The sequence below is a fragment of the Buteo buteo genome, chromosome 22, assembly GCF_964188355.1.
Source record: "Buteo buteo chromosome 22, bButBut1.hap1.1, whole genome shotgun sequence".
Taxonomy (NCBI): Eukaryota; Metazoa; Chordata; class Aves; order Accipitriformes; family Accipitridae; genus Buteo; species Buteo buteo.
Genome location: NC_134192.1, coordinates 18,052,428 through 18,072,495, shown reverse-complemented (window position 1 = coordinate 18,072,495; position 20,068 = coordinate 18,052,428). Strand labels below are relative to the sequence as shown.

Sequence of the window (20,068 nt, the reverse complement as noted above, 5' to 3'; positions counted from 1 at the left end):
GCTGGAATTTGGCTTGGAAAAAACAACGCTTGCATAGTATTGCGTGATGGTGGGAAAGTTGTTGATGCGTGTATGTTTTTATTTGGCTTTAGAAGTCTGCTGTGCTGAATGGGCTCTGGTTCGGAGGCTGCTGATGTTGGCTGGGAAGGTGTGTACTGGTGACAGATGCTAAACATGCCTTCCCCTGCACAGCTGGCAAACGCGCCCCGGTGCTGATGGGCAAACACCTGCAGATGCTTTCCTGAGTCTCTCATAAGGGTGGAGTGACTGGAATAGGAGAAAATTAGAAGTACGTTGAAGCTCCTAAGTATTGGAAATGCAAGAAACTAGATTTTCTCAACTCCCACACTGCATTTGAATCTACAAGGGTGGGTGTTGAGAAACTTTTATTGCGTTTCTTGCAATAGACGTAAATTCATGTATAGTTGAGCTGGCTTTTATCTTTGCCAGTTTTTGCTTAGTTTGGCGTGATATGAGAAGATACTTTTTCTGACTGGACGTGAAAACATCAGAGCATCCAGTATTTTGTTCCCTCGCATTAGCAGATTAGCCACAGCAATAACAGGAGATAACACGTGAGCGCGGTTGCCATTCAGTTTACTTTTGCTTCGCCTTTTCTGAGCAAAGCTGCCACAGTTTACCAGCTGTTAAATCTAAATTGGAAGAGATTCCCCCCCCCCCCCAAAACTCCATGGTCCCCAGCACACAGGGACAACCTGGACCTTTTAACCTCCCCTGAGCATCCTCCTCCTCGCTGGCAGCATGGCTGAGCCCCAGCTCCCAGCTCCCTTCTGCTCACTCCAGCTCCCAAAATTATATCGGAGGATGATGCATGTGGGATCCGTAGCTGGCTGTGCCTTGTCCTGCTGGCAGCAATGGCCCCGTGGTCAGCAGGAATGAGGTTTTGCCGGTTTTGTGTGTCAGCGAGCGACCGCAGCTGTGCCATGCCGGTGCCCTGGGCGCTCCTGCTCCGTCGCAGCCGGCATTCCCCTGCCAGCAGTTGCTGGAGGGATGCCTGGGAGCCGAAGGCTCCTTCCCCTGGGCTCGCAGGCTCGGCTGCGGGGCCTGATCCAGGGTTTCTCTGCACGCTCCTGGACACGGTGCCATCCGATCCCTCTTCGGCTGTGCCGACCAGCTCCTATTGTAAGGTGATGATTCGGCTGGTCCCGTGAGGACATTCCTCCGTGGGACGGGCATGCTGCCTGATGATGGTCCACAAGCCTGGACTGTGCTGAGTTAACATTTTCTCCCTATTTCTTATCTTTTTTTTTTCTTTCACAGCAATTTCTTTTGCATTTTTCCTCTTATCCTCAGTGTATATACATCTAAGCCTTTTGAAAAGGTCATTCTAGTTCTTCAGAAGCTTCACTTTTTTCTTTTGCTGTATGGTTTCTTAGCCAAGCACGCTCCCAGGTTTAGGTGATGGGGATGTGTGTCTGTGCTGAAGCGTCGACTGCAGATAAACCCCAGAAGGCCTCGGCGGAGAAGCACCACCACTAGGTCAGAAGCGAGGACCATCTGGTACCATATCCTACCTCCTACGCTGTGCCGGAGTGGGTGCTTGGGGAGAAGTAAAAGAAAGAGCTTGCGAACAGAGTGAGCGTTTCCTTAAAATATCCTCCCCAGTCTGACAATGGATAATTTAAGGAGTCCCTGAATCTGGCATGGTGACCAACCCGTCACGCCTAGCGATGGACTAACTCTCCTGGGGCTTTCCACAGCCTTTTTGAATCCCTGGGTGTTTTTGATGTGTTTCTGCCTGGCGTGACTGCCTCGGTTTCCCATCTGTGACATGAGATGATGCTCCTGGAGAAGTTTAAATCATGATTTTCACTGGGGCACGCTCACATGCAGGCAGTTACTGCGGCAGTTCGGGAAGAGGGAGTCTGCGTTCGTGCCCACGTGGCTGTGGAGGCTGGTGGCCGTACTGGACCGGTGCCGGTGGCTGTCCCGCACGGGGCATGGCTTTGCAGGGGACGGGTCCCTTTGAAACGGTGACATGGTGGCTGCTGCTGTGTGTCTGTCCCGTCTGGCTCTGAAGGAGGCTTTTTCCTGCTGACCCGCCTCCGTAGCGAGCTCTCCGAGGGCCACCCGTGCATCGCTGGGCTCCTGCCAGCTCCCGGGGTGGCCCCACTGCCACCCACAGCCTGGGGACGAGGGTGGGCTGCCAGCACCTGAGACACCAGCTCCCTCTAAATACACCCTGTCTGTCCACAGCTCCCACCGTCTTCCTGGGGTGCAGCCCTTCCCGTGGCTCTACCGTTCCTTGACCCCCCTGTATTGTATTGATGCTCTTCCCAGGAGGCGTTTGAGATGGCAGCTCAGCCACCCTGTAGAAGCGGGTTTTGCAAGTGCCTCTGCCAAGTCAAAGATTTACCGAGAGATTCGTGTCCGGCAGGTGGAGGTTTGCCATCAAGGCTATTGACAGAACTGACCAAGGAGCCACATCATCTTCCTCGGGATCAATACATCACGTCTTCCAGAACAATAGGCATTTATAAACCTGATCTAATTGCTAATCTTTCCCTCCAAATGAAAACCTGGTTTCGACTGGCTGTAGTTATGAGCCCGGAGCTCGGGGGGATGCGGATGCTCCCGTGCAGCCCCCGGCCGCAGCGGGGTGCGAGCTGTCCCCGCGGGCAGGGGCGGACAAAGGGGCTCGCAGCAGTCAAGGGTATTGAAGCTTTTTGCCATAAATGTTTTAATGGGTCTTTTGTGTCGCTCGCTTGGCACGGGGAATGGCTGCACCACCTGGAATTACAAACTCTTGAATGTGCCAGCTTTTAGTGCAGCAGCAGAAATTGTTCTTATGCTGAGACGGTTAAAGGTGAATTTTCTCCGTGTGGTTCCTCTGGACAGCAACAGTGCCTCGTCTTTGCAACAGGTACCCCCGGCCACAAGAGTGTATATGTGTCAGGGCAGGATGCGTGAGCAGCTGAGCGTGGTTTTGGTACGTACGAGGGTGTGTGCAGCTCAGAGTTGCTGTTAGGAATGACTAATGAATACATATACAGCTTCTGCAACGTACCTGAGATCACTTGCAAATGCAGAAGAGGACCACAGCAGTTTTCGCACTTTGCACGATCAAGTCTCTGTTTCTTTAGCAGCTGATCTTCTTGGGTGTGGAGAGAAGGAAATTTGTTTGATGCAGGGTACGCTTTACTGCAGAGTATCCCTCACATGGGGAAAAGGTCCCCACAGTTCTAAATCTGTGGCCAGGCTGTTACCTCAGCTATAAAGGTGTAATTGCAGCGTAAGGCTGTTAACGCCCCTGTGCTCTGCAGCTTTGGATGACTTCAGTGGAACCGAGTAGAAATGGTTTTTTTTATTAGCACGCCCCTCTGGTTTTCTGCCCTATGGATCTTTAGAAGTCCTTGGTGTGGCACCTGCGAGCCCCTGTGAGCCAGTGTGCTGCAAATTCACTTGTAGGGAAAAAAGATCCCTTGGCCTCAGGTCCCCAGGGAGGAAGCCACCGAGTCCTGGCCGGTGGACTTCACGGCTGGTCCCAAGACTTTCAGTTCGTTGGTGCATCCAGAAACCAGTCCCGTGGGTTGTGGAGACCTTTTCTTTGCCCAGCTGTCCAGGTTAGTCCAACACCATCCAACAGTTAGTTCAACCAGGGTTTTTAATAGCCGCCCTTCGATGCCAGCTCTTGCACAACCCGTATGGACGTGGACACCTACAACGGCCTGATGGATGGGGGCTGCAGGGGGCTTTCCTACTCCCGTCATCAGACACGCTCATGGCCCTTTGCTAACGCCGTATCCTGCTGGCGCTTGTGCCTGTTCCTGTTTGCAAATGAGGAACCGAAGCCATGGGAGACGCGATTTGCTCCCGGCTACCAAAGAGTTTAGTCTCAAAGCCGGGAAGCAGCCTCAGGACCTTGGCTGGCGGTTCCCTGCTCAGCACAGGTCCTGTAAAGAAGCTTTTGGTGAATGCAGCAGGCCTTGCTGAGGAGCACAATGTCCTATTCTCCGCTACACGTTCTCTAATGAACGTGCCGTTCAGCGCGGTATCTCCATCGGCATCCTGCTGCCTGGCCAGCCGCCAGCCCCTCCTGGCTCCGGTTCCCACAAACTCTGTGTAAACACCTGCTCTGCCCCTACGCAGCGTCGGATCCTCTTCCCGGGCAGGTATGGAGGAGGATGGAGAGGCAGGAGGGTGGATCCGGTGATGTGGAAATTGGAATCCTACTCCAGGGAGAAGCTCGTTGGGGAAGGCGCCGCTTGGAGATCACGCAGGTGAGGCGCGATCCCCGGGAAGATACGGGTTGAAGCGATGCCCGGGCAGGAACGGCAGCTGCCTGCGTGCTCCTGCCCTGCTCCTTCCCCGCAGCTGGGGACAGGCGCTTTGTCTCTGGGCACCGTGCTGTTGGGCAGGCTTTGTGTAGACCTGATGCAAGCCTGCCGTTCACAGCGGGGCAGTTTGCAGACAGGATAAAATAGTATTTTTTTTTCCCTCTGATAACTCCGTCTTGCTTTCTGGACATGGTGTGCTGATAGGAAGAATGGCGATGTTTCTTCTTGTGTGTTGGGTTGAATCCAAAGTCTTTTGAAATTGCTCAGTGAGAAAGCAGGGTGAGGCTCAGCCACTCGCCGGGTAGGACACACAGCAGGGCGATGGAGACTTGGGTTTGCTGCAGCAAGCTGGGGCCCTGACTGCTGCTGTCGGATGGATTTCTGTCATTTTTCCTGGAGGAGCTTTTTGGCTTTTGCAGATAATTAAATTCCAGGTGAAACTGTTCCCCTCATCCAAAGTGAGGGCCGAAATGATGGGCTGCAGGGTGACTCCTTCTGAGTGTTTCGAGTGGGTATAGCAATCTGGACTGAAATAAGGGGAAAAATTGCAGGGTGGTGCATTGGTCTTTCTCCTCAGATACAGGGCTGTGTTTCTATTCTTTGCCCCAATGAATATTTAATTTTGCAACATGGAGCAACTTCAGCAGGAGAAGCTGAAAGGGCTGCCCTCTGCATCACGCTGGGTCCGTGGTTGGGGTACTCTGCTCTAAGGGATTTCTGTTCCCACTCCTGCACAAAGCAGATGAGACGGTCATGACTTACTCCTCACGCCCAGCCTAGCTGGTGCTCCATGGGCTGTTTTGGGAGGCTCGCACCGATGCTGGCCTCGGGCAGGGGTGCCTGTGGCAGCTGGAAGAAGCCCTGCTCATCGAAACTCCCCAAGCACCAGACCTTCTTGCAAACGCTGTTGGTTTACATAGATCCGTGTTACGGGCGTCATTAGCCTCAAAGGAACTTCTGGAGGCAGGTGGGTCTTCCAGCAGTGGGACAACCTGAGATAGATGCTGGCTGATGACCCCAGTTAGCCCAGAAAGTCACCGGGGGAAGTGGAAATAGGCTACAAATGTGCTGATTTGCAGGCTTCCTTGACACCAAATAAATGCTGCTTCGTTGGTGTAGACGTCCAAATGGACAAGCAGCCGAGAACAAGCAGATCATGGAGAAGCTCAACGTGATCCTTTACCCTTTTCATTTGATTTACTTCAGTTTTGTTTCCTAGACTACGGCAGCAACCCTCACATGAAAAGCTGCTATTCTTCATTTACAACAAAGCCATCTCCAAATGGATTTTATAGATGCAAACAATATTTGGTCAGTGTTGTGAAGTTTAAGGCGCTATTACATCAGCTTGGCAGATGCGTTACACATCTGCTGTCTGCAGATGCTGCGGGCCTGCAAAGTTTTGAAAAGAAAAGAAAACAGTAGTTACCAAAGAGCAAAGCACTTCAGAGTTTAATTGAGTTTTACGAGAGGAATTTGGACTCGGACTGTAGCTGTCCCCTCTCTGAATGTCACTACAGACCTCCACTGTACGTGAAAGTCCTGCTGTGCTTGAATCGCCCCGAAGGGGAAGCTCGCTAACAATAAGCATCGTTCTTACAACTGCAGTCTGTGCAATGGCCTTGAGATACGGTCCTATGGAGAGGACCTAGAAAAATGTTCTGGACTGTGTCAGCCAAATGATGGGGACAGGACAGATTCAACAGGGTTCCCTGCTGAGCCACATTAGTTTGTCTCAGAGGGGCAGGGAGCTCTGTATTCCCCCTTTGTCTTTTCCCTGCTTGGCTTCATGTGTCCTCCAAAACTCTGTGTCATGGCAACGATCTCCTCCGTAGAGGAGTCTCTGAATGTAATAATTGCAGCAGCATTTTATAAATATCCAGCTTAGAGCCTATATAAAAAATGTTACTACGCTGTTCTGACAATTTATCATCCAGATGATGCTTCTTTTAGTAAGACCCTAAAGCCTGAGGTCATACCAACTGTGTGGAGTTAGCAGCGTAGTTTATAAAGTGCTCTGGGATGCTGTAACACGGGGGGTTCAGGCTTGATTTCATAACAGCACAGCTCCATTCTATAGCAGCTGATGATCACAAAGCCTCTTTTTAAGAGAAACGAGTGGACTTGCATGAAACCTTGACTTCCTCCGCCTTGTGCCAAGCGAGATGCAGGCTGGCCGTGCTGTTCATAGCCAGCGCTGGGCAGTACCCTGGGGTCTTTTCTGTACTGTCTCAAGAGTGTCCTTCAAATAGGAAATCCCCAGTTTGCTAATGAACATCAACTGAAAGCCTCGTTTGAGAGGCGGATATCTTTGGTGCCCCGCTGCCTTTCACTGCTCTTTTTCCAGAGACTAGTATTTGAGGACAGAGGTCATGCTTCTGTGCAGGATTTATAGTAACATCCAACTGGCCTGCCGCAGGCACAGCAGCACGCTTGTGAGTTTGATGCCAGCGCTTGATTTTTCCCTAACGTGTGCCCAGGAGGTTGAGTTCGATGGCCAATGCAGAGCGAGCGATGAGTTGGCCAAGGAGCGGCTCTGTTGGGACCACAATCAGCCTGTTGTTGTGCCTCGACCTTACCAAAGGGCAGCCGTCCCGCTCCTCCGTCGCTTCTTGGATTCTCCTACCCCTCAGGAGGTGGGGAGGGTTTGTAAGGGAAATGGTCCCTGAGCCTTCACCGCCCGAAGTAAATTCCTCCCGCCTAGTTTTTCCTCAAATGAGTTATTTTGGGTGCTCAACTTGGGAATGCTCGGAAGGGCCTGATTTCCTGAGGGTGCTGAGTGCCCTCTTCTGAAAATGGCATCCCTTGAGAGGCAAGAAACTCAAAGTCATAAGGGTGCTGTAGGAATCTGAGTCTCCACCTTGGTGCCAAAGTCAAGGGTGAAACTTTCAGTGGAATAAAATGTTGGGGAGCGGGGTCCTTGCTGGAAACCATGACTCCCGAGAGTGGTGGGAACCCCCATCCTACCGTGCTTTGCCCCTCAAACCCAAAAATGCCAGGTCCACTTGCCGTCGTGGCCCAGCAGTACTTGCTTGGCTGGCAGGTTGTGCGGGACGGGGGTTGCCTGTGCCCACGTTCGCAGAACGAGTCTTACTGCAGCCCCCCAGCACAGGTGGGATTAAGGCATCAGTTGGTTTTTGCAGTTTCCAGGATGATCATTGGGAAATTGCAGCTAAGAGAGATGTGAGAGAATAAGCACCAGGCTCTGGGGTTAGAGAATGCATTTTTGAGATGATGTTTCTTTTCTGGAAAGCAAAGTTTGAAAATATCAGTGGAAAAATGCTACTTTTTTTCCAGCTGTGGTTGTCTCCGGCTTAGTTTAAGGCTGCAAGTTGTTAGGTCGTTCTCAGTGAGAAAACATCTTGTGAAACTTTAATTACTGATTTTTATTTTTTTTTAACCATGCAAAGGTTAAGCCCCTTTTCCCAGCCTGTTCCCTGGACAGCTATCAATAAACCAGCATTTCCCTCCTGTATCACTGCAGACCCAGAAACAACAGCTGCATTTACTGTAAACCTGCAACGGTGTTTGCTTTTACTGTTAAGCGCTTGAGTCACGTGCGGGCGTTATAGCGCAGGGCAAAACTTTGCCTGGCTTCCCGGTGGCTGCATCTTCGGGGAAAGCGGTTGGCAAGGGTAGGCAAGGTGACCTGGCTTTGGGGACAGGCTTCATCCCAACTGCAAATGCAGACAAGCTGCTGAACAGCCCCACGCTTTTCCGTGCACAGCCGTGGGCTCTTGTCTTGTATTTTCAAAGACCCACATGTTCAAGATCATCTACTTCATGTGTTGGAGCTCATTAAGTTATTAGATGTGATTTTTATCAGTATGAAACCACTGAGCTGGAAAAAAAAAAATCAGTTAAGAGAAGAAACCTATTGCCACTGCTTGTCCTCAAGTTAGGTGAAGCAGTTGAATGAGAGAGAAATATTTGAAATATCTTTGAAAGACAAACTCCTTTCTTACCAAGACCAATTCTGGGGCCTGTTAAAATCAAGAATGTTTCTGTAGATGCCAGTGGGACGGAGGCTCGATCCTTAACAAACAAAAATAACATTTTTATCTACAAGAGGAAAAAATAGCAGCGCATGCATAGAAGAGCAGAGAGCAGCCTGTGGCCGGCGGGGACTGGAGGAGGCAGAGGACCCCCCCACCTCGTGCACCTCTGGGCTGCAGCTCCATACAGTCGATGAAAGGCCTGAAAAATCCTTAGACAAAGTAGAAGTGACCAGAAAGCTTTTGGAAAAAAGTGAAGTAGAATAAATATTGATTACGCTGGAGTGTGCTGAAGTATGCAGCCTGTGTGATGTAAAACAGCCAAAAGATTATTCCCTAGGACCAGCTCTGTAAAATAATCAGTGTTTAAAATTTGATTATCAGAAAGCACAGGACTTTAATCTGTATAGATGTGTTTTAAAACATTTATTTGCAGGAACAAGGATGTTTAATTTTTAGCTATCATTCCATTTATAGATAATCCAGAAAAATGTCTACCAGCTATAAGCTCCTCTAGTGTTTAGTCAGTCTGTTTTTTGTTTCCTTCTCCCAGGGAAAGGTGAAATTATGTATATTGTTCCGATGTGCTTCATTGCCACTGAAATGGTCAGTGTGCTAAATCTGGTATTAAAACAGCCTCTACCATTATTTAATTAAAAAGAATTCTAATAACCGAACATAAGAACAACAGCCTTTCCAGTGCATGTGGCCCTGTGCCAGATGAAAACATGGTTTCAGAAGCATATTGGCTCAAAATTAAAGACTGTAACAGTCTGAAAACCCACCCTCGTTCCCAGTGCGGCAGCCTTGGACACTGCTGTTCCCGGTGGAAACCTCAGTCCATTACATTGCCAAGGCTAGGAAGCACTTGGGGGAGTTTGCAAAATAGGGGAATAAAATTGGTAACTCCAAAATATAAAAATTAACGTTGGACAGACCCTGTTGAGGGGAGAGCACTCAAACTCCCAGGCAGTGCTCCTTTAATACATTTGATAGAATACATTTGCTGCTGACTGATGGCAATTGCCCTGTTAGAGTCATTAGAAACCTTGGTTTCTAGGAGAATCCTATATCCTTTGTTAGATAATTTCATATATAATTTAGGGAAGCTGCACTTGGTTCAAGTCCCACCTTTGGGTTCACGCATTGATAAATGGGTTTGCTTTGGATTTTTGCTTCTTTTTTGACTGCTGCTTTTGCTTTTTTTCCAGAAACCGCAACACCCATCTGTGCAAAGGACATCAGTGATGATTTGATGAAAGAGTTTGCTTTTCTTTCTGGTGAGTATGGTGAACTTCTCCAGGGTCTCTCTCTCTGTGCAGTAATTAAATACTCCAGATGAACTTCTGCGCTATTTGGCAAAATGATACTCCGCACGGGATATTATCCATCAGGTAGTCTCCAGTGCCACTAGAAATGTTGTTAATAAAACATTGAGGCGGTTTGAAAGAGCATATTAGGTTTCTGTCTCGAGCCATACTGTAAAATATTCTTACCTTCAAACACTCAACGCATTAACAAGCGTTTTGCTTTGAGATGTATTTCTGTAGGTTCCAGACCAGCGTGCTGATTTGTCCATGTATTTCTGACTTCTTTTGCCGTGCCATGTAAAGTACGCTCAGTAAATAAAGGAAATATCTGGTACCCAACACGTTTGTTTCTACCACCTGTGCGCGTGTGTCGGGCTTGAAATCGGAGGCAGGATTTGGCCCATTTTTGCTACTCTGGTGATCTAAAAAAACCTCTATAATGGTGGCAGCGTGTTTTCTGACCTGACTGGTGGACCTGGGCTTTGCTGCTGGCCCTCCTCAAAAGCACGGCCAGGGAAACATCCTTGTCTTTCTTCCAGGTGGCCGAGGGAAAGACAAGGCTTGGATTATCACCCTCCCCGACAACGCTCGCTTCAACGAGGTGCCCGAGGAGATCGTATCTAAAGTCTTAACATACCTAACGTCAGTCCCGAGGTATGTGGCTCCCTTCTAGCTCTTGCCTGTGGTGGACAGAGGTGTTGGTCTGGGTCAGGCAGGGGATCTTCGGGGTGATGCCACGCGCGGGGGTGAGGGGCGTCTTCAGCCCTTGGAGCGAGTAAGAGGGAGAAGGCGAACGATGCAAGCCCTTATGGTGTCCAGGCGTGGTATTTAGTGTGCCACTAACTGCAGAGTAAAAAGTGGACATCACCCCTATGACTCGTCAGCCTGTGCGTATCATAAATTTAGTTTATTAAGTCTCTAATTAACAGCAAGCTTTCCTTAAGCTTTGACATGCGTCACTGCTTAAATATGCCATCCCACTGCAGAATAATATTTGGACATGTACAAATAGAGAGTCATTACTGTGGAAAAAGAGAAATATAACCAGAGGAAGAGACTAATTACAGGAACAAACCGTTTGGGGTCCCCATTACACGCGCTGGCTCAGCAGCGTGCCGCAGCTCCCATTACCCGCCTGTGTCTCGGGGGTAAGCGGCTGACAGTCTGCCTGTGCCACATACAGGGCTGTACACTTAGATTAATGGCCCTCCTATTTCTTGCTGCTGAGCCTGGTGACTCAGTTACCTGGAATGCTTAATTTCCTTGAATAATGCCTGTTTTGGCCAATTTCTTCCTGCAGGGGTGAGCAGGTTGACAGCAGCTAGATGGGAGCTTTCCATCAGCGGCTGCCTTGGAAGAAGTACCCTGTGTTTAGCCACCTCTGCAGGAAAAAAAAGAGCCTCTGGTTCCTTTGTCCTCTCTTGGGATGGACTCTGAAGTTTCGTGGGCTCCTGGCCGACAGAGCACTGTCCCAGCACGGCCAGGAGCGTGCCGTGGTGTGTGCCGGCCAGAGGGGTTTCTCCTTCGTGCTGTGCAGGCAGCCCGTGTCCGTGCATCTGCACTTCCCAGCTCTGCCCGGTTTGTCCAGGGCTTCTTATTTCATGTGAGTGTAAACACCCTGGCATTAGCATGATGAGCAGCCTTGCTGTCCCTGTAGTAGGTCAAACTCAATCAGGAAACTAATGAGAGCTGTGAGCTTGCTGGTGATTCAAACATGTTCAGCATGTTATTAGTAAAACCTCTTTAATCATGGTTCTCTCCTCCTCCTACCACCATAACAGCCTGCCTCAACACCTGACCATCTCAAAAACATGTACTTTTTAAGAGTTTGCAGCCAAAGAGGCTGTGGTGTCGGGGAGCAAGGAAAAGCATCACCTGGGTGAGGGTGGAAGGTGTGTGTCAGCTCTGGGTACGCGTTCCTCAGCGACATCCCATCATGGGATCAGAGCTCAGACTTTGGGCCAGAAAGTCCCTAAAAGAGGTAAATATTTGACGTACATGTCAGAGTTAGCTGTGGATGCATCAATGCCTCCCTACCACATACCTATGGATGGGTATGGGCATAGCAAAACTACACACAGAGTGCCTTTCCTATGCGATCAGTAGGAAGGGCTGTGTATTGTCCTACTGATACTAGTGTGAGGAAACCTCGCGGGAGGTCGGGTCTGTAGTATTTTGGGAAGCTGAATTTCATGAAGCATTCTTCTTCTGGAAATAATTGTTAGATAAAGGAGATGGATGCTGTAAGCTACGCTTTGCTCTGCAAGGTCAGTGCATTAATAACAGAGCCAGGAGGAAGGCGAGTCTTCTAGGCAAGTTAATTTTACTTTAGGATTCCTGGGAACCATGCTGCAGGCAGGAGGCAGCTGCAGAAAGCGCTTGTATGGAAAAGTTGTACAGAAAAATAAATAGCAGGTCCCCACCTTCCGCTCCCTTCACATCCAACTCAAAATGAATGTGGTGGGCTGCCTGCCCGCCTGCCTGCCTGCCTTCGGGCTGGCTTTGCAGAACAGCACTGTGCGGTGGTGTGCTTGAAGGAGAGGCACGGGTAAGTGCGACAGATCCCAGTATGTGCAGATAGGAGACCCTGAGAGTGATAGAGCAGCACTTTATCCAGGCTTGGATTGAAGACTGCTACAGTGTAGACTTTGCAACAAATGCTGATCTTTTGTGTACCTGAAAAGACTTTATTTCTTCCAAGGTAAGTCAGAATTTCAGTAGAAGCTTTAAGAAAAAAAAAAAAAATCCATTTAAATGAGTTATGGTATATGTAAGATTGTTATTACAAAATACTGTCCTATATTACAATTAAAGTAAAGTAAAAGAAAAATAATACTGTCTTTGAAAACTAAAAAAGTCCTGCTGTATACAGCATTGGTGCGACCTCACCTTGAGCACTGTGTGCAGTTCTGGGTCCCACAATTTATGAATAATGTGAAGGTCCTTGAATGCATCCCAGGGGATGGTGAAAGGGCTGGAAGGAATGTCCTCTGAGGAGCAGCTGAGAACTTTGTGCTTGTCTGGCTTGGAGAAAAGGAGGCTGAGGGGCAACTGCACTGTTCTCTGCAGCTTGCTGAGGAGGGGACGTGGAGGAGGAGGTGCTGAGCTCTTCTCCCTGGGATCCAGCGATAGGATGTGTGGGAATGGTGCAAAGCTGCACCAAGGGAGGTTTAGACTGGAGGTTAGGAAGCATTTCTTTACTGAGGGTGGTCAAACACTGGAACAGGCTTCCTGGAGAGGTGGTTGATGCCCCAAGGCTGTCAGTGGTTAAGAGGCATTGGACAACACCCTTAACAACATGCTTTAACTTTTGGTCAGCCCTGAATTGGTCAGGCAGTTGGACTAGATGATCGTTGTATGTCCCTTCCAACTGCAATATTCTATTCTATTCTATTCTATTCTTGTTTGACTACCCAGCTTTTCGGTATTTAGACAAGATCTGCATGTTTCACTTAGGGAAATGAAGTACAAAGTGATTTAGAGCTGTGGCTAATAACATGGAGTAATGACATAGGGAAGGGTGCTCTTGGCTATAAATACCTCTGAATTTAAATATTAGGCAGCGGGTCCTGACAGAGTGCTCTGATCCCACCAGCCGCAAGGAGTCTCTCAGTCCTGTGATAAATCTCACAACTGCAGACTCCAGGATCTGATTTCAAGTCCTCCTGCAAAACATCCCAAGTCTTTATTTTTAGTCTGGTACGTCCTACAACACATACAAAATTACGGGTGAGAAAAAAAAGTGACAAGAAGCACCCGGAGAGAAATAATCCTTGATCTGGTTATCTGTCTCCATCTTTCTGCTGCTGGATGCAAATGAACTCACCCCTTGCAGCCTTGGTGAGAAAGCATTGATTTATTTTTATTGTCAGTCTAAAAGGTACATCACAGGATTGGAAATCTGATAAACCTGCAAGGCCTGGGTTGCAAATAGTCGTGGACTTGCTCCACTAGCCCCAGAATAAATTAAAAATTTCCCACAGTAGGTTTCAAGGCTTTTGGACAGCTGGGAACTTTCTTCTTTGTGTCTGTAAGGGAACTGATAAAAGTAAATTGGCATGCTTAGAGGCTACTCTCTGAATATAACCTTGTCCTGAGTAAATGGCATACTTTGGCATACTTCTATTAACTGACAATGCACTACAGTCTGGCTGCCTTTTCTAAATTACTTGGATTCTGGGTTTTTTCTTCAGGTTTTATTACGATGACAGCAGTGCTGTGTAAACACTTTTTTTTTTCAATTGCAGCCTGTTGGGAAATACTGTGGGGAGTTGGGGAATTGTTTCTCATAGGCCAGAGACCTACCTTTTAAAGTTTTAGGGTGTGCTGAAAAACCAAAGGGTTTTATTTTTACTTCAAACAAAAGGATCGTTTTTCCCCCCTTCCACCCACCCGGCTCATTTAACTCGTGGTGGGGCTGAACAGAGCTGACAGAAACCTGCAGAATCATCTCATGTTGCCAAAACTATTTTAGCTAAAACCTGTTTTGGCCAAAAAGCCGTGCCTGATCCAGCTCGTGGTGTGTAACATTAGACTTTATCACATGCGGAAGTTCTGTGTACGACCCATGTGTAAAATACGCTATTCATTTTCTCTGCTCTTTTCTGCTATACCTCAATGGCAATGTATAAATTCGCATGAAACCTTTGCACTTTGGGTGTGGCGTTAGAGATCCATGAGATATATTTGTAGGACAGCTTGGGAGCTGGGTGCCTCTACATATCCTCAGTCGATTGTTATTATGAGCCAAAGGGAATTTTTTTTTCCCCCACAGCACAACTGCTAATTCCTTTTAAATATATTTGTCAAAGGTGTAGCTATCACAGACCAGAGCAGCAAGATGTGCATTGAATGAAAGCTCCTACACTGGCTTCAAGTGTCTTTTTTTTTTTTCCGGTAGTGAAGTTGCCAAGTATTGTCTGCCATGTGATACTTCTGAGTAATCCACCATGTGTTTTCGCTTGCCAAACACAAGAATTACTGAAGACGGTGCTTGCGGTAGGCTGCTAGCACGGGGCCATGCCCTCTGCAGATACCTGACCCAGCTCTCGGGAGCCAGCACGTGTATTGGGAGCCTCTCTACGGCACCGAGACGCCTGGATAGGGTGGCGTGGGGCATGGCTATCCTGTTACAGCATCCGCAAAATAAATATTGTAAATATTACTTAAGTATCCTGTAAATACACTCCCATCAGAGGACTTGGTTACAAGCTGGCTTACCCTTACCCGTGTGCAAACACGATTCCAGTTTGTAATTCAGACTGCCCCGGAGTGTGTATTGTCACGGCCTGAGCCTGGCTGAGCTGTACCCAGCTGGCCTGGGAAGGCAAAATTTGAATTACAGACAGGAGCTTACCTGCGCCTTGGGTCACTTGCCAGACTGGGCATCCTCGGTACTGCTGGCTCGTTTGGTGAGACTGGGGATTTCAAAGCAAATTAAAGGATTTGGGTGTCAAAAGGGCTGTCGGGAAGCCAAGTGAACCAGAGTGTGTTGGAAAGTGCCTCCCAGCAGTCACCGCCTCTCCAGCGGGGCATCGGGAGGTGCCAGGGAAGCCCCGACAGCCCATTTGGGCACCAGGTCCCCCTGCCAGGCTGGCATCACCCTTCCCTGGCTTGGTGTCGCCTCTCTTGCCTTGTGCCAAAACAAGCCAGGAGTCATCACTTGGTTGCCGTAACCCGGCCGAGCGGGTAGCAAGTTCCCTCGGAGGGAAGAGCTCGGCGGTGAGGGCAGGGATGTGGATTTTGAGTCAGTGGCTGGGGGGGGCTGCCGGCCACCCCCGAGCTGCGGCGGGTTTCGAGGGCATTCTCTTGTCTCCACCGATCTGTTGTCTCCATCTCCCAGGCAATTCAAAGGTGATGCTTAACCCTGGGCTAACAGTAAGGTGGGCTTCCCAAATTTCTTGCCGGAATCTGCTCAGGGAAATTTTTTCAAAGGAAATTTTGGCAATCGTGGGAATGTCAAAATGTGGTTTGCGTTCTCTGTTCTTGGGTTTGGGTTTTTTTGGGGAACAGAGTCACATTCCCTCAAAATGTTACCTGGTTATTGGTATTTTCTTGTCTCGTAGTCAACATGACTCTGACACCAAATTTATCCTAATCCTGGATAGAAGATTGGACACATGGACATCGGTCAAAATGACTCTCCAAAAAATAGCAGTAAGTCCTCTTTAATGTTAATTTCTTTTCATGTACTATGTCATCGTTCCCATTATGTATCACTTTGACTCTCCAAAAAATAGCAGTAAGTCCTCTTTAATGTTAATTTCTTTTCATGTACTATGTCATCGTTCCCATTATGTATCACTTTCAGAAAACACTGGGAACCAGGAGTAATGATTCTCGTGCTTTCTCTCTAGGTAGTATTTTGTTTTATGGCCCTGTAATTAATTCAGGCATAGCTCTACGCCCCATTTGAGTGCGTAAATGAGCTGTTTGAGTATTAACTGATTCATTTGCTTGTTTTTGTACTTTTTCATAGTGGTTCAAATGTGTTTTGTGCCATGTTCTGTGCTTTTGATGGGTGGAGAATTTGGCTTCATATATGTTCTTTCTAGACACTGGTTATTAGTGAGACTATATTTTACCTAATTGTCAGTGACTGAAAGCGTTAGGTTCTTAAAACAGGCTTCATAAGCATTTGTATGTGGGTATGGGTGGAAAAATCTTTTTAGATGTGTATGTATGCATTCATGTATTTTAAATATCTATTACATGTGTTTCTGCGCTACACATCATTAGCACATACTCTGTCTGAACATATCTTAAAAGTAAGCTTTTTGCAACTCAGCAATGTGTTGTGTCTTAAGAAATCAGAGCGTGGTGTTACAGTAGTGTATGCAGGTGTAGAAAAGTCCGGTTTATAGATGCATGGATAGGTAGGAGCTAATTGATAAATGCTTTCCCAACCAGATTGTGCCATGTGCGTAAATCAATGAAAATATTCTGGGTGTATTATTATTGCCTTTATTTCTGCTTATGATTATTGAAGAGTTGAAGGCATTGATCCATCTGATAGAGAATGAAGTAAACAGTATGTACTAAGAAAGCAAGCTCTTACCTGATTCTGGTTAGATCCGATAAAGTTAGATCTTTTACATTGTTTTAAGTAGTTAATATCGGTACAGCCGAACTTGGCATTAAAAATGTCTGGCTTTGATGGCATTTTGCTGGTAGGCATCTCGTAGAGGGAGGAGAGGGTTACCTTTTTGCAGTGTGCATAAGTTACTGCTGTCAGTATTTTGGGGTTTGATTTTCCTGGATGTTATAAACTGAATTTCCAAGTATGGTTAGTTACCATACCATTAGAGAAGCAGCAGCATTTAAGAAATAGTTCTTTAAAGTGATCATCGAAATTCAGTTCTGCTGCCAGCGTTTGAACAGGTGCTAGTGCTAAGAGCATCCTTTAAGGATGATGTAGTCGCTTTGCATAGTTTGGAAGTTTCAAATGTGAAAAAATCCTGTCCTAATTTGTAGCTTCTACAGAAGTGTCATTCATTTTGTGTTTAATAAGAAAATTTAATCATTGTGTGACCTTTGAGCATACACCCTATTTGTGTACCTGTATGCGCTGTGTGTCCACGTAGAGAATTGACTTTGCCTGTAGTATCAGGGCTGTCCATGTAAATAATGTGGAGGTGCTCTATGCAAAGAGGAACGAGAAGCAGGAAACCTGCGTCCACTAAATCTTAAGACTTGGGAATCTTGCCTTAAAAACAGGGTCTGGCCCTAAAGGGCTGTCTTTGTGTCCAGGAGGTGTTTGACTGGACTTGCCTTTGTGCAGCCAACACAAAAGATTCAGTCTTGATTTCTTTCCAGTGATAAACCATAAGCCATGCTGCAATAAAAAAAAAAAAAGTAAGTCTTTTTTCTGATCTTTGTATAATTTTGGAATAAAGAAGCGCAAATAAGCTGAATTTGAAATACACAGGGTGTCCTATTTTTTCAGCATATGTATATGCAATCGCAGCTCTGCGGTGGTGCATCTGATCCAGAAAAACGTTGTATCCGACTGTACAGATTTTTTGTTTAACTCTTTGTGTAGGTCTCTAATTGCATGGGCGGACCAGGCTCACGCCGGTACTGCTTGCTTTGGGAAGCGAGGCCCTGCTGTTGGGGTCAAGCCTCAGGTTTTGGCAGGAGCATCCTTCCTTACCCCCCCCCCCAAAAAAAAAAAAAAAAAAAAATCCTAAACGGCTTTAAAGAGATAATCACGGGGGTGGAGTGGGCTGGGGGGGAGAGGAAGGGAAGGGTAAAAGCTCTAAGCAGAGATCCCAATCCTGGAAGGAAAGAAGCTGGCCCCGTCCGCAGGATGATTTTTGGCATTCCACCTTAAAACCAAACCCGGCGCTGGGAAGGCGAGCGGGGCTGCCAGCCGGGAGCCGGCTCCCTGCCTGCTCCCTGCCCGCTCCCTGCCTGCTCCCTCCCTCCCCTCCCGCCCCGGACCCGGGGGGGGGCGAGCTCCGGGAGCCCCGCGGTGGCCCGGCCGCGGTCGGCGGGGCGATGGCCGAGGGCAACCCGCGGCGGGGCGGGCGGCGGGCCGGCAGGAATGCGGTAAGGCTCCGGGCCCGCCGTGCTGCAGAGCCCAAGGACGGGGGGGGGACACACACGGGCGCATGGCGGTACAAAAAGCCAACAAAAAAAAAAAGAGGCTTTTATTGTACCGGGGGTGGGAAGCTGGGGGGAACGGGAATATTGGCCGGAAGGGTTTTAATGGAGCGGCGCGGGGTGTGTTTTTAGGAAGATGTTGCGTGCGGGAGTAGCCGGTTTTTTTGTTGGTTTTTTTTTTGTTTGTTTTTTTTTTTTTTTTCTTGCGGGTGTCCTGCGGTGTGCTGCTTCCAGCGCATCCCGAAATGTCGTGGGAAAGGGTTTATTTAGTGCTCGGACGGGAGGAGAAAGCCGGGAGGGGGCCCTCGGTCGGATTTGCCCTGCTGACAGCATCTTCGGGGGTTAATGATGCAGCCGGCTGAAATAAAGGTAGCAGCGCCTCGGAGTTTCATTTTGGCTCCGGGGGAAGTTACAGCTCAAATTAGCAGTACCTGGCGTGGGGGTGTGTGACTTTTCCTTTAAGGGACAGCAGAAAGTCATTCGCTTCAGCACCTGGCTGAGGACCGCTAGCCTCGGTTTCCAGTGCTCAGAAACAAACTTATTGGCAGATACTACTTTTTCTTCATGTTGATTGATCTCCAAGCTCATGAATGTCCCAGTGAACCGCAGGGAAGACTATTCTCTGAAAACTGAATTCCTAAAATTAGGAAAAATCACATTAAACGTGTCAGGACGAGATACTCACTAAGGAGGTAATAACGGTGATGATTTCAGCGCACGCCCTTTCTTGTGCTTTATTAGCCCAATTCGTCTATATTGATTATATCAGGGCTCTCTACGTGGTTATAGTTGAGCATGCATTTAAACAGGTTGCTGAACCGAGGCCTTAAGGTATATACGCATTTGTGTCCTCAGAAGGGGAAGAATGTTCTGAGCGTGGTCTTTGGTCAGTGAGATAGTTAATAGTAGGGAAATGTTGCCAACTGCCTGATTTAGTGGAATTGCGCTGGTAGTTTTCTGCCCTTCCTGATACGCTGCAGAGGAATAGCAGAGGGCAAAGGCTTTAGAGGGTTCTTTTAGGTGTTTTGTTACATAAACCCAAGTTTGTCAAACGCACAGGATTCTTTGCAGTGTTACGAATAGTAAGAGAAACGTAAGGCAAGATTAAGTACCCTTTCGTCTTTGATTTCTTGAATATATATTGTGGGGAAGGGCTTTTTTCCAGCAGTACCTTCAGTATCATTACAGTTCAGTTTGCAGGTAACTTACCTACGCTTCATCCCTTAGAAGAACTAGAATTGTAGCAGCGATTAAAAAAAATACAGTCCCTTCAGGAACGTTATCTCTGAGGAATTATTGGTCTATCTTTATATATATCTACAGATAGATATGTATATATATTTTTTTAACATTTTGTCCTTTCTCTTAAGTCTGTAAGAGGGCACAGGACGTGGTTTGATAGGTGGCTGTCTTTCTGCAAGCTTACTTTTTGGCTTGTTTGTTTTTTCCATGCTTGAAACAACATTAGGTACCATTTGCAAAGCTGCATTTCTTGTTTTGTAGCTACTTGTAAGTACTGACCTTGATCCTATATGTATAAAATCAGATGAAAAATCCCCAAACACTTTCTAAACTGAATGGAAATCAAATCACCTGTCCTGGAAACCCAGCTACCTCCGAGGTGAAACATATCAAGGAGTGAAAGGGATACAGCTGTGTGTGTATGGGGCATAAAGTTGTATCAAAGAAGAATTTGCCCCTGTGGCAGCTGTGGCAGAAGGATGCGAGTACCAGGTTGACGGTCTCTTCTTGTATGTTGTGTGGAACGTGTTGGCATCCTGCATTCACGAAACCAAAGGTGTCCAAAGGCACCGTCGCTCTCAGAGAGGCGTTTCACACCTTAATGCTGTTGCAATGTAAT

At 47.7% G+C, this 20,068-nt stretch overlaps 1 protein-coding gene across 4 annotated transcripts in view; it reads left to right on the top strand.

The window, feature by feature from the left end:
• The window catches only part of MCF2 (MCF.2 cell line derived transforming sequence), a 60,797-nt gene that overhangs the window by 3,407 nt on the left and 37,322 nt on the right, over nucleotides 1–20,068 (top strand). For 3 of the 4 annotated variants that reach the window (XM_075053621.1, XM_075053620.1, XM_075053624.1), the window contains exons 2-4: nucleotides 9,505–9,573; nucleotides 10,143–10,257; nucleotides 15,669–15,759. In XM_075053621.1, coding sequence (XP_074909722.1) covers nucleotides 9,505–9,573; nucleotides 10,143–10,257; nucleotides 15,669–15,759 — 275 coding nt within the window. Of the gene's footprint in view, nucleotides 1–9,504; nucleotides 9,574–10,142; nucleotides 10,258–15,668; nucleotides 15,760–17,508; nucleotides 18,154–20,068 lie in introns of those variants that run through there. The other variant, XM_075053622.1, reaches the window with a different exon arrangement.